At 43.3% G+C, this 14,663-nt stretch overlaps 1 protein-coding gene across 4 annotated transcripts in view; it reads right to left on the reverse strand.

The window, feature by feature from the left end:
- The window catches only part of LOC109909468 (neurofibromin), a 115,402-nt gene that overhangs the window by 36,632 nt on the left and 64,107 nt on the right, over positions 1–14,663 (reverse strand). For all 4 annotated transcript variants that reach the window (XM_031795529.1, XM_031795533.1, XM_031795530.1 and 1 more), the window contains 8 exons: positions 8,129–8,561; positions 7,071–7,411; positions 6,696–6,898; positions 5,909–6,102; positions 5,090–5,230; positions 3,513–3,792; positions 3,008–3,222; positions 2,806–2,867 (listed from right to left, as the gene is read on the reverse strand). In XM_031795529.1, the coding sequence (XP_031651389.1) occupies positions 2,806–2,867; positions 3,008–3,222; positions 3,513–3,792; positions 5,090–5,230; positions 5,909–6,102; positions 6,696–6,898; positions 7,071–7,411; positions 8,129–8,561 (1,869 nt within the window). The remainder of the gene's footprint in view (positions 1–2,805; positions 2,868–3,007; positions 3,223–3,512; positions 3,793–5,089; positions 5,231–5,908; positions 6,103–6,695; positions 6,899–7,070; positions 7,412–8,128; positions 8,562–14,663) is intronic.

A 14,663-nucleotide genomic window follows, 5' to 3' on the forward strand; every position in this document is an offset into this window, starting at 1 on the left:
GACACACCAGTCTCTACATTGCAGATGAGCTGAAGGCAGTCATCAATGACCTTGGACCACAGAAGGTATTTGCACTGGTGACAGACAATGCTGCAAACATGAAGGCTGCTTGGTCTAAAATGGAGGAGTCCTACCCTCACATCACACCCATTGGCTGTGCTGCTCATGCATTGAATATGCTCCGCACGAAAACAATGGACACACTCTACAAGAGAGCCAAGGAAATGGTTAGGTATGCGAAGGGTCATCAAGTTATAGCAGCAATCTACCTCACCAAGCAAAGTGAGAAACATAACAGCACCACATTGAAGCTGCCCAGCACCACCCGTTGGGTTGGTGTTGTTATCATGTTTGTCTCCTGGAGGGGAAGGAGTCTCTCCAAGAAATGGCCATATCACAATCTGCCGAGAGAGTGGTAAGCAGCCTGAAACCTATAGCAGTAGCCATTGCACAGATTGAGGGAGACAATGCCATCCTGTCTGATGTTCAGACTCTGCTTGCAGTTGTGAGAGAAGAAATCCACACTGCCATGCCCACTTCACTGTTGCTCCAAGCAGAGGAAACTGCACTTCTGAAATACATTAAAAAGTGTGAACACTTCTGCCTGAAGCTCATACACGCCGCAGCGTACATGTTGGACCCAAAGTATGCTGGCAAGAGCATCCTGTCTGGTGCGGAGATCAACAAGGCATATGGTGTCAACACAACCGTGTCTCGCCACCTTGGCCTGGATGAGGAAAAGGTTCTTGGCAGTCTGGCAAAGTCCACTTCCGAACAAGGACTTTGGGATGGAGATGCAATATGGTAGTCGTGCCAACACGTCTCATCAGCCACCTGGTGGAAGGCTCTTTCCCCTGTTGCCTCCATCATCCTCCAAATCCCACCAACATCAGCCACCTCAGAGCGCAACTGGTCTGTGTTTGGGAACACACACACCAAAGCACACAACAGGCTGACCAATACAAGGGTTGAAAAATTGGTGGCCATCCGGGCAAATTTGAGGCCTTTTCAACCTGACAACAAGAAAGCCATCCTCAACAAGGTTCGAAAGTGACAGTGAAAATGAGGACTCAGAGTCTGATGTTCAAGAGGTGGACATTGAGGATGTCCAGGCAGAATACATGGAAGCCTGAGAGGAAGACAACCTAAGCTTTAGTTTCTAGACTGTCATTTTACAGATACATGTTGAAAACGTTTTTGGGAGATGTGATGGATTATTGGGGGATCATTCAATAATCCATTTTGTTGTTCAGTGAAATCATCCCATGTGAAGAGTCAACTCATTTAATTAAAGTTCATCCCATGTGAAGAGTCAACTCATTTAATTCAAGTTCATCCCATGTGAAGAGTCAACTCATTTAATTAAAGTTCTATTCGTAACTTAATCGTTTTCTTTTTCTATTGGAAGGATTTTTATCATTTGCAATTATGTTTCTGTCTCCATATGATATGGTAAATATGTCCAATGCAAAAAACAATTAATATTAATTTGCATATATTTCCATTAATTCCCTTATGTTCCCACAGGAAGTTTCCACCACTGAATATTCCCCAAAATATGCAACCCTATCTCAGACCATGACAAAGATGATTATCTGGTCTGACAAACAAGATTATCTGGTCTGACAAACATGATTATCTGGTCTGAGAAACCAAGATTGAACTCTTTGGCCTGAATGCCAAGCTTCATATCTGGAGGAGACCAGGCACTGCTCATCACCTGGCCAATACCATCCCTACGGTGAAGCATGGTGGCGGCAGCATCCTGCTGTGGGGATGTTTTTCAGCAGCAGGGAGACTAGCCAATATTGAGGGCAAGATGAACGGAGCAAAGTACAGAGAGACCCTTGATGAAAAGCTGCTCCAGAGCACTTCACCTTCCAACAGGACAAAGACCCTAAGCACACAGCCAACACAAAGCAGGACTGGCATTGGGACAAGTCTCTGAATGTCCTTGAGTGGCCCAGCCAGAGCCCGGACATGAACCTGATCAAACAACTCTGGAAATCAAATCACATTTATTTATATAGCCCTTCGTACATCAGCTGATATCTCAAAGTGCTGTACAGAAACCCAGTCTAAAACCCCAAACAGCAAGCAATGCAGGTGTAGAAGCACGGTGGCTAGGAAAAACTCCCTAGAAAGGCCAAAACCTAGGAAGAAACCTAGAGAGGAACCAGGCTATGTGGGGTGGCCAGTCCTCTTCTGGCTGTGCCGGGTGGAGATTATAACAGAACATGGCCAAGATGTTCAAATGTTCATAAATGACCAGCATGGTCGTATAATAATAAGGCAGAACAGTTGAAACTGGAGCAGCAGCACGGTCAGATGGCCGGGTGGAGATTATAACAGAACATGGAAAGACCTGGAAACAGCTGTGCAGCAACACTCCCCATCAAACCTGACGGAGCTTGAGAGGATCTGCAGAGAAGAACGGGAAAAATACCCAAATAAAGGTGTGCCAAGCTTGTAGCATCATACCCAAGAAGACAAGGCTGTAATCGCTGCCAAAGGTTCTTCAACAAAGTACTGAGTAAAGGGTCTGAATACTTATGTATATTAGATATTTCAGTTATGTGTTTTATAAATTTGCACAAACTTCTAAAACTTGTTATTGCTTTGTCATTTTGGGGTATTGTGTATAGATTGATTAGGGATTTAAATTAATATATATTTTTTTAGAATAAGGCCATAACGCAACAAATTGTGGAAAAAGTGAAGCGGTCTGAATACCTTCCGAATGCACTGAGAGACATTCATTGATAGTGGTCAAAGTGAATATGTCTCAAAAGAAATCTGACATACTTCTGAGCCAGCTCGGTCCATTGGTCCAGCCATTTGCACGCTGGGATGTCCCTCATGCACGCCTACAAGAGAGGACATATTCAGTCAGATATTGGTATTTTGCTTATATTCTGGACGGTACATAGTATAATGTATAGTATAGTATAAGTATAGTATGTAATGTGTGTGTGTGTGAGCATGCCTGTGTGTGTGTCTCCCTCACCTCCATGATCTCCAGCAGGGCCTCAGTGACGGTCTCCAGGGAGGACAGGGCGAAGGTCTCCCTCTCGTAGGAGCCGGGGGAGAAGGAGCGGTCGCGGTAGCTGGAGCGGAAGGCGATGACCGCAGCAGACTTGACCTTACTGATGCCAAACAGCAGGTAGAACTTAGGCAGGGAGAACTCTGTCAGGCTCAGCCTCAGGACCTGCTTGGTCTCCTCTGGAAGAGATCATGACAAGAGGAAAATATGACTTGTTGCTCTTCTGAAAGAGAAACCCTGAACACTGATATCTATAGCAAACTGTTTTAAACAAACATAAATAACAGACATTGACCTCTATTGAGTAGTTTCATGGTTCACTGCATGCAGTGCTTACATTGGGTCTTTCAATTATCTTACTAGCAAGGGAGCCTAGTGGCATCCATACACATTAATGACCAGGGAAGGGTATGCTGTTTAACTACAGATGGTATATAGTCTGCAGGGTAGATACGGTGTGCTTCCTCACCTCTGAAGTTGAGCTGGGAGCAGGTGCAGAGAGAGTGGATTATGTTGATGACCAGGCCGTGTGTGGAGGCGCGGAGGGACAGGGGGCCGGTGGCCACAAGCAGAGTGACCACGTGGAACAGGTAGGGCAGGTGAGTGGCCACGTCCAGAGAGTTGTTGAAGGACAACATCAGCATGTAACGGGCCAGGATGGCGATGTCATCCCACATCAGGTGCTGCTCCAGGGTGGGCGTGGGAGACAGGCACGTCTTGTCGATGATCTTACACATCCGGCCAATGACCTGGTCAGAGGGTGTGTGGAAATAGCCAATCATTATGAGGTATTAGAAGGTAGAGTCAGTGATATGACATCATATACTTTGTGCTGGACTATTTTAACTTCCTGATGACGTTAATTTCAACAGAATGAATATCTGCCAAGAGCAGCATCTCTTTGTTCTTATTTTGATTTGAAACGCGAGCGGTATCCATAAAAATACTTCAGATGTATTTTGGGATGTTGGCGAAATAGGAGGCAGAGAGAAGATGGCAGTGATTATATCTGTAAATAAAACACCATTGGCTCAAGCCCCGGGTGACAAATAGGCCATGGGGACCAGACAAAGTCCCCTTTGTCCCCAATAGCTGGCCTGTCATGACATCAGTAGCGGCTGGGCTGTAACATGCCAACCAAACAATGCCCACCCTCTGATGGATGACGTGGACATTAAGACTACTTTATCAGAACACACAAACCCTGAAAATGATTAATCAAATGTGAAGCTTAAAGTCGTTGATTAGTCACTTAAATAGATGTAAATGACTAAAATGGGTGCTGAGACACCTCAACTAAAAGACCACTGTGTTTGCTGTTCCTTAGCAAAACATCTTCACAATGATCACCATTCACTGCCATGCTTTACAGTGTCTGCCTTAATAGGAGCGAGGGCCTGGCTTACTATTGTCAGCCTGGGCTGTGAGGGTTTGTGCGTTTCTATTTCAGTAAGAGGGACAATTGGGATAAACAGCTCACAGATGGGGTTGATGAGTCGGTCAGTTTGGATGATGTGTAAAGAAGCTGTAACTAAAGCAAATTGTTAAGGATTAATCAATTTAAATGCAAATGTTCTTTGTTTGAAAGACATTTTAGATTAAAAACAGCATTTAATACATGTTGTCTAGGACACTGTTTTGATGAGTTTATCTTTGTATCATACTAAAACTGTTTGCATCTTAATATTGATTATACAGAAATATTTATTTGCTTAATCCCAAATGATGATTTAGAAAATCCCAATTGTAATTGTAAACGGCCGCGATGAAGATTCTAACAGAGTTGTTCTAAAGTATACTTTGAGTTAGTGACATTGTGGTGTTTGAGAGGAAAACGGTCTCCGACCAGAGGGTTCATTAAGACAGGGACAGTGATGTCATCCATGTTGGGACACTGGGCTTGACATGGAGTGTCGGTTAGCATAAAACAGTGTTCCCAGTGCATCTAGACTGACACTTAACTGTTAGCAATTTTGCCATTGAAAACAGTTGGCCCAGTTAGCATGTGTTAGCCTGCGTAAACTAGCTCAAAGTGTAGATACCCACCTTGCTGGAGACCAGTTTGACGTTCCCTGAGGCCAGAGCCACAGCCGTGTCAGCCATGACCTCAGCCTTGATAGAGCCCAGGCCTCCTGTAGCGCTGGTCTTGATGAAGCTGTCCAACACCACGTCCAGCAGGTCCGTTATCTGAGGGCAGAGGTCACAGGTCAGGTCACCAGGTCACATACAACCTGAGTGGCATTCAGTGGGGATAAAAGTTAGGGACTGTTCAGAAATAAATATATTGTGTTGAATTGACAGGTCATATCTCAGAAACACAGAACTGCCCTTCTCCCCAAAAAGTGCACTTGTAAACCACCCTGAATGGATATGGTTATGAAAAATTAGAGAGGAGTTTAGAATGTGTTGTTTATTATCTATGGAGATATATTCAGATGTCTATACTACAGTCATTTGAGACAAGCCATTAAACTTTTACAACGTAGATTGCTAATGCTGTTGAGGAAGAACACTTCAAACCCCAAAGTACTGTCATTTCGATACTGTCAATAAAAAAAAAATTAAATTTTTTTTAAAAATGGTTTTATATTGAAAACAGGCTGTTGGAGGATTCATTAAGCATTCCTTGTGCTTATAAAAATGCAATATGTCCCCATCTTCTACATAACTTCCTCCCATCTCTGCAAGCCTTCATCTCTGAGAAAGCCAACATGGGCCGTTTTTATTGGGCTTGGAGACATTTAACAGTACATTAAGTAAACATGTGCCCTCTAAGATAGATTTACATTTTAGTCAAACACTGAGGTCAAACAACAAGGATGTATGAATGTGTGTGTGTGTGTGTGTGTGTGTGTGGTTACTCACCTGGCCAAGGCTGCCCCAGATCTTTGCCTGTATAGAGGGGTACATCTGCTTCTCATTGATGGTCATGGTGATGAGCTTATCCAAGATGGCGCTGACACGCTGACGTTTGGCGTCGTCATTGTGCTTACAGAACCTCACCAGGTTGAGCAGCCAGGGGGTCATGTATTCTAGACACAGGTGCTTCAGCTCTATACCTAAACACAGACAAAGAATCAGAGGTTGGATAACACCAGCTCCTCTGTTGTTGCTACAGTGTTGAGGAACAGAGGTTGGATAACACCAGCTCCTCTGTTGTTGCTGCAGTGTTGAGGAACAGAGGTTGGATAACACCAGCTCCTCTGTTGTTGCTACAGTGTTGAGGAACAGAGGTTGGATAACACCAGCTCCTCTGTTGTTGCTGCAGTGTTGAGGAACAGAGGTTGGATAACACCAGCTCCTCTGTTGTTGCTGCAGTGTTGAGGAACAGAGGTTGGCATGTGGATGAATGACAAGACACCCACACTGAGAGCTGAGGGCTCTGAAGCCATGGCTCAATACACACTGATGGATATGGCAATCAAACAGTCCCCCCAAAACTAATGGCAACTGGTCAGGTTGACGTGGATCGTTGGGCCGGTCTGTGAGTGCGTGTCTGCGTTTGTGTGTTGAGAGAAAGTTAGTGTGTCGGTGTGAGTCTGTAAATAAAAAGAGTGGGCAAGCAGGTGTGAGGTAGAAAAGACAAGAGCGGCCATCTTTTGGAATTAATTTCAGTCAATGCATTTATGCACGTTCCGTGTTCTAGACTCACTAGACTTGCTGAAGCCGGAGATGCACTCCTCCAGGAACTCCAGGGTGAGGTGGGGTTCGTTGGCGGCCAGTGTCTTGCTGATGGAGACTATAAAAAGGGTGTTGTTGGCAGGGATACACAGGCCTGAGGTTTCCAGAAGCTGGCCCTCGATCTTCAGGTTGAAGGTGCAGGTTAAGGCACACAGCAGGTTGTAGGCTGCAGACCTGTGGAGGGGACACAGTTAGTTACTATATTCCATTTCAAAGCAGGAAGTTGGATGAAGAAGTGGCAGGAAATGAATTGTTTCATTTAGCTACTGCTCATATTTCAGAGAACATGCTACACCAAGACCTGCCCTGATTGACCCCTAGAAGCTAGCTATGTTGAATGTCTGACCTGAGGCTGGGGTCAGAGCTGCCCAGATTGAGCAGGGCGAGGTTCAGCAAGGTGCCCGGCACGTCTTTGGGCCTGATCTTGGTGTGCTGGGGGATTGAGTCTGGCTGCGATAGCTCCCAGCGCGTCCTGATGTGGATGATGGACTGGACAATGGCCTCACACTCCTGGTGCATGAAGGTGAGGGGTGTACCCTGGTTGGCCATGGTCAGGGTGAACTGGCTCTCGTCCACCAGGCAGATCTCCTCGACCTCAGAGGCATAGTACACATCGTTGAGGAACACGGACTGGCCCAGGACACGAGTACGCTCTGCTGATGTCACCTGGACGGACGTGGAGCCCACCTGGGATAATAGCGAGGGTTGTTGTTGAGAGACAAGTGTGTACATGACAACAATGACAACACAGACCAGCTGTTATGCTGCTAACACAAAGCAGGACTCAATAACCAATCAATTCAATCTTCCACTTTCCCTTTTGGCAACAAACTAATCTATTCAAACTGAGGCATAGGCATAAGTGAAAAACAGGATTTTCCTGTGTTTTTTATACTGCATATTTCTATACTATGAGGATGGAATAATATTGTAAAATTGTGAAAATGACATTGAAGCTGTTTGAAAAGACTGCCTGACATTTCAGCCTGTTTTGGCGCTCTGGAGATTTGACCTCCCATGGTGACATCACCATGCTGTAAATTAGTTAATAGACCAATAATAAAGAGAGTAAGTTTTGGTACTATGCCAATCACAGCTAATTTTCAGTTTGCCTCCTAACTCCCTGACAGTTCTGTCAAAATTCTTGCTTGAGAAACTGCCGTTTGCTAAAAATATTTTTTTCCTCTTTCTTTTTGACCATTTTAACATAAAACAATCACATTAAGGTATTTAATATTTACCCAGAAATGATATTGCGACAAATGTCCAATGCACTTTTTTTTGTAAACAATTCTTGCTGTTCCTGCCTGCCCTCTATCTCCATACTTCCTTGTTCCCCATACCCTGTGTTCCATGTAGCCAGTGTGAAAGTTAGGGTTACACACAGACCAGTGTGCTACTGACCTTGATGGAGACCTTGGTGTCCTTGTGGGCCACTTTGAGGGCATTGTGGAACACCTTGAGGTCCTCCTCCAGGGCTAGCGTGGCTGCGGGGAGCTTCTGCTGCTCTGCCTCTACGTGCTCCACCAACCGCACTGGCGAGTCGATGAACTGCACCCGCTTGCTGCCCTTCAGGCCTGTCAGCAGCCTCTCATGGTACTTGGTGTACTCCCTCACCCACGTGTTGCAGTTGTACACGTAGACCACCACCACGTTCTCGTAGGCAAAACCCGGGAACACCACAAACCACTTGGACAAGAAGTCTGTCTTGAAGCGGTTGCTGGGCCCCACGTGGGTCAGGTCCACTACGATCTCGTATGGCTTGGCGTAGTAAGGCTTCAGGGTCAGCAGCACATGGTAGATTAGAAGGTCTCCATTGATCTGGCCTGTCTTAAACCTGCGGAAAGAGAAGGGAAGGAGAAGTTGAGGATAGGTCTGATGGAAGATGAGTTGGTAGAAAGTGCACTCTCAGCCAGCCAGGTTTACCTCTAAAAATAAATACTTTTACCGGTTAAATAAATTCCAAAAGAATGGTATTTTCTGGTCTCTTTGGTTTAGATAGAACAGTCTCCCAGTGGATTCATACAGATAAAAATCTGAAATTCATACCATTCTGAAAGCACTTAATTTGTGCATGAACTTGTTGTGAATGAGCTTTCTATTGTAATACTGTACACAACATATTTTTGTTACAGGGCTCTTCTGAATGAGAGACCTTGGTCTCAGCATGACTGTCAAAATAACAGTTAAATAAATAAAAAATAATTCAGCTTCTCAGGCCTAGAAAGAGTTCATCGCTAGCAGTATTATTAGTATCATTTACTGGTAGCTGGCAGTCTCAGACTGAATTGTGGGCTTATACTAATTTACATACATCCTTGTGTCTCTTTTCAGACGTCATGAGCTACAGAGGAGGAGGCTCAACAAGCCCGGAAATAACCAGGTCAGAAAAAGACTGAAGGGGGAGGGGGGTGCATTTCAAGAAGCTTGGGTCACAGCAGGTGCCAATTCTGACACACACACCGCCCGCTCCTTATACTGATATATTCCCAGTCTACTTCACCTTGTCCCACACACTCACTCACTTACAGGCTGTGCCCTTGCCCAGGTAAGTGATGCCCACACCATCTCCAACATAAATTGTACAAAAAAAGTAATGACCAAATAATGTGTTTCTGCGGTAAGATTCAGCTTATTTTAAGTGGACATTGCAATGAAAATGACAAAACCATGATTTGGACAAATTCAACAAAGATGTCTAGATTATTCTGACATTTACTGTACATAATACGTTCCTGAAATGTACTGCATAAATAACTTGTAGACAGTTAGTTCTATGGTAAGGCAAGTCTACTTCAGTAACACATTGACTTATTAATTAATTAATTTAGTAAACTGTGATGTACTGTGACAGAATGGAAGACTTATCTGGGCTAGTTAGCAAAATGTTTTATAAATCACGTCTGGTCTTATCAGGTGAATGATAACGGCAGGGAGAAGTAATAAACCATCACGACTCGGTAGATGGTCAAAATAATGAAAACTTACTCACGTAATAATTTGAAGAGGAAGTGTAAACTCCAACATAGCCTATTTGTAGAAAAGGTCATCCAAACACATTTTTGCTAAATGCCGCCGTTTATCTGGTTAAACAAAGGTTAGCCATGTGTTGGCAAAAATGTGGAAGTCAAGAAAGCTTACCAGCAGCACTTCCGTGACCCGTACTCGCGGGGGCTTTTCAAAGTTTATGTCAGACAGTGTAATAAGCTCCAATGAGTGTAATGAACTCAATATTAGGAGTTGAGAAATAAAGTTGACATCATCAGAAAGAAGATATTTTCTACTGTAAATATGTCATTCAAAATGTGTTTATTTTGTTGTTGGTAGGAATATTTATAAAAACATTGGGGGGAGACCCCTAAGCATACATATCTCATACAACTTCTATAACTATATTTAAAACGTTAATAATTTATGGCTGCGATCCCCGTACAGGGATCAACATCAGGGGAAATTTCATATCTGATATCTTGCCTTTATTTCTCTTCCTGAGGGTCCCAGTGATCAAATGAAGTGCAGTTTTCTTTGATAAAATCAATTTTTAATACCCTAAATCGAAACATTTTGTAACCCGTTTGTGCCGTGAATTCCATCTCTATCATTTTTTTACAGAGCATTTGACGTAATTACACATGGTAACCATCGTTTATCTAGTCATGGTTGGTTTCAGTGCATTCCTCTGGATGTTTGCAACACAGCCAAATGTCATTGTTTTTTTTGCGGGGAGTATTGACCGAAGTGAACTGATTTGAAGACTACGAGCAATGACTACCTTGCTCACCAATAATTTTAGCGAAGCTTCGTTGATTGACTGTATTTCTGCCCAATGACCACTAAATCTTCTTGAAATCTACCAGGGTAGATAGCCAATGAGCTGAGGTAAACGCCAGTATGTAATGGTTTTGGTTTGGACCACAATTCCTTGTTTGTAAATGCACACGTAAGGAACTCCATTCTCGCCTTGACTATCAGAGGAGTTGCTGTGACGCTTGTTACACACAGCAGTATTTTGGAAAGTTGTATTTTCAACGATTCCATTGAAGACATCATGGCGAATAAATCATGAAAAACAAAGTCAAAGTATACAGATTTGTACCAGATTATAGAAGAGATTGATCGGGAAAGTGAGACAGATTTTTTGTTTGAGGAATCTTTGAGTGTTATGATTCAAACAGGAGCTGAGGAGCTGTTTCTGCAAGGACAGGACATACTTCTGGACGGGTAAGTGCTAATGCCGTTTTATGAAATATAAATATATATGGTCCTGTGTCTGCTGGTCTCTACTGTGGTCCTGGCCTGCCAGGTGTGCAGTCTTGGGCGCCAGGCCCGTGCCCCTCGCCCCACCCGCAGTAATGTGGACCTGGTGAGTGGCATAGGCTACGAGGGCACGGAGCACACAGAGGGGGCATATTGGGGCCCTGCGATGCCAGCGTCATGCTGGAGGAGGTCCAGGTGGATGATGAAGAGCAGGGAGAAGAAGAGTGGAAGGAAAGGGAGGAGTAGCAGGCAAGAGAAGGGGTAAGGAGCCAAACGGGGGATTCAGAAACGGCTGGAGAAATGTCCATGCAGACACAGCTCCAGTGATTCGTGTCTGGAAGTCCCACAGGATCTAGAGAACATGCCCCTAGTGGTGTGATGAGCATTGCATGCACTCCCTCTAGCCTCAGAGAGCCACGCCTGGCTAGGAGCTTAACTTCACTAAGGCACAGAGATATCAAAAGGCCAGATCACCTCCAGTCTTATGCCTCAACAAGTCAAGACCAATAATGTTATTTTATCTAAGTACTGCATCTATATGTAATCGAATTTAGGAGCTTTTACATATTTGCTTTGTAAAATGCATTAATCTGATGTAATTTTGATTTCTAGAGAGAACTTTTGAATTGGTGGTAGGCTATCGGCGGCAGCAAGACATTCATTTGAAATAATGTGCTACGGCCAACAGCCCAAGTGAATTCACCCTTACTGCAAAGGTTCAACTGCCAAAGTAAATTGACCCTTACTGCAAAGGTCCAACTGCCCAAGTGAATTTACCCTTACTGCAAAGGTTCAACTGCCAAAGTAAATTGACCCTTACTGCAAAGGTCCAACTGCCCAAGTGAATTTACCCTTACTGCAAAGGTTCAACTGCCAAAGTAAATTGACCCTTACTGCAAAGGTCCAACTGCCCAAGTGTATTTACCCTTACTGCAAAGGTTCAACTGCGCAAGTAAATGGATCCTTACTGCAAAGGTCCAACTGCCCAAGTGAATGTTTCCTTACTGCAAAGGTCCAACTGCGCAAGTAAATATACCCTTACTGCAAAGGTCCAACTGCCCAAAATGAATTTACTCTTACTGCAAAGGTCCAACTGCCCAAGTGAATTTACCCTTACTGCAAAGGTCCAACTGCCAAGTAAATTGACCCTTACTGCAAAGGTCCAACTGCCCAAGTGTATTTACCCTTACTGCAAAGGTTCAACTGCGCAAGTAAATGGATCCTTACTGCAAAGGTCCAACTGCCCAAGTGAATGTTTCCTTACTGCAAAGGTCCAACTGCGCAAGTTAATATACCCTTACTGCAAAGGTCCAACTGCCCAAAATGAATTTACTCTTACTGCAAAGGTCCAACTGCCCAAGTGAATTTACCCTTACTGCAAAGGTCCAACTGCCAAGTGAATTTACCCTTACTGCAAAGGTTCAGGATCTTTGTACTGGTGGATCATTCACATATTAGTCATTTAGTGGTGGTCTTATCCAGAGCGACTTTCACCGAGCTGACTTGGTGAAAAATCTGTTCAAGTGCCCTTGAGAAAGTCCCTTTCACTTTGTCAAGGGCACATGGACATATTATTCACCTAGTCGGCTCTGGGATTCGAAACGGTGACCTTTTGGTTACTGTGTCAATGCTCTTAAACACTAGGCTACGTGCAGCCCCATTCAATCAAATTCACAGTACACTATGCAAACTATACATAATGGCAGTAGTAGTACTGGGAATATTTGATTAACTAAGTGTAATATTAAGTATATGTAGAAAGTATATTTTGTTGAACATAAGACATGCGTCAAATTGAGATATCTGGTTTTGGACTGGTTGTACACTCACAACTACAATATGTAATAGAATGGAAGCCTATCCTGTTTACTTGTCTGGTCCTGTACCTGTTGAACTTTGGTCTTGTACATCTATATATCTTGTTTGATGTTGTTTTTTTATATATTTTGCCAATATGCCAACATGCTTGCTCTTCAGACATGAGTTAAGTTAAAATTATTACTTTACACCAACTCAAGTGAACTTCCTTTCCCTCATCTGAAGTGATTCCATGCACAAATACTATATCAAGGGTAAACTTTGAACATCTTGTTGCCATCCTTGGCTGGGCACAAAGAATGCATTGGGTCTGCAAAGCCTACTTGCTACATTAATAAGTCTGCCTCTCTACCTTCGTGTGTCAGTCGAGCACTCACAGAACTCCTAAATCTTTTGTTTCCACTCATCTCTCTACTAAGTCAAACTTCTTTTCTACTTTCTGTAAAAATACAGTGTCTGTTTAAATGCCCCAACCCAAATAAATGGCTGTTTTGTAATCATGTGTGAATGAAGGGCATTCTTGTTTCAAATCGATGGAGTAAGAACACAATGGTGTTTAGACAAGAGCTTTAGAAAATGGTGGTCTGCAATCAGTGCTCGACTTTGACTGAAATAGGTTCCGGTACTCATTAAGGGTACTGTTAATATTTAGGTGGAGGAGCTCCACAATACTTTTGATCTAAGATTCTATGAGAAGAGCAGGAGCTCCACAATACATTTGATCTAAGATTCTATGAGAAGAGCAGGAGCTCCACAATACAGTTGATCTAAGATTCTATGAGAGGAGCAGGAGCTCCACAATACATTTGATCTAAGATTCTATGAGAAGAGCTCCACAATACATTTGATCTAAGATTCTATGAGAAGAGCTCCACAATACATTTGATCTAAGATTCTATGAGAAGAGCTCCACAATACATTTGATCTAAGATTCTATGAGAGGAGCAGGAGCTCCACAATACATTTGATCTAAGATTCTATGAGAAGAGCAGGAGCTCCACAATACATTTGATCTAAGATTCTATGAGAGGAGCAGGAGCTCCACAATACATTTGATCTAAGATTCTATGAGAGGAGCAGGAGCTCCACATTACATTTGATCTAATTTCAGTCTCTCGATGTGCAAAACTGATAGAGACATACCCCAAGCGACTTTCAGCTGTAATCGCAGCAAAAGGTGGCGCTACAAAGTATTAACTTAAGGGGGCTGAATAATTTTGCACTCCCAATTTTTGAAATATTCAATAAATGTGTCCCACTTGTTGTTGATTCTTCACAAAAAAAATACAGTTTTATATCTTTATGTTTGAAGCCTGAAATGTGGCAAAAGGTCGCAAAGTTCAAGGGGGCCGAATACTTTCGCAAGGCACTGTATACTTTCTGCATGACAAGTCATTTTTCCATCAATTGTTTACAAACAGATTATTTCACTGTATCACAATTCCAGTGGGTCAGAAGTTTACATACACTAAGTTGACTGTGCCTTTAAAAAGCTTGGAAAATTGATGTCATGGCTTTAGAAGCTTCTGATAGGCTAATTGACATCATTTGAGTCAATTGGAGGTGTACCTGTGGATGTATTTCAAGGCCTACCTTCAAACTCAGTGCCTCTTTGCTTGACATCATAGAAAAATCAAAAGAAATCAGTCAAGACCTCAGAAAAACAATTGCAGACGTCCACAAGTCTGGTTCATCCTTGGAAGCAATTTCCAAACGCCCGAAGGTATCACTTTCATCTGTACAAACAATAGTACACAAGATAAACACCATGGGACCACGCAGCCGTCATACCGCTCAAGGAAGGAGACACGTTCTGTCTCCTAGAGATGAACATACTTTGGTGCGAAAAGTGCAAATCAATCCC

Source organism: Oncorhynchus kisutch, linkage group LG18 (genome assembly GCF_002021735.2).
Source record: "Oncorhynchus kisutch isolate 150728-3 linkage group LG18, Okis_V2, whole genome shotgun sequence".
Lineage (NCBI taxonomy): Eukaryota > Metazoa > Chordata > Actinopteri > Salmoniformes > Salmonidae > Oncorhynchus > Oncorhynchus kisutch.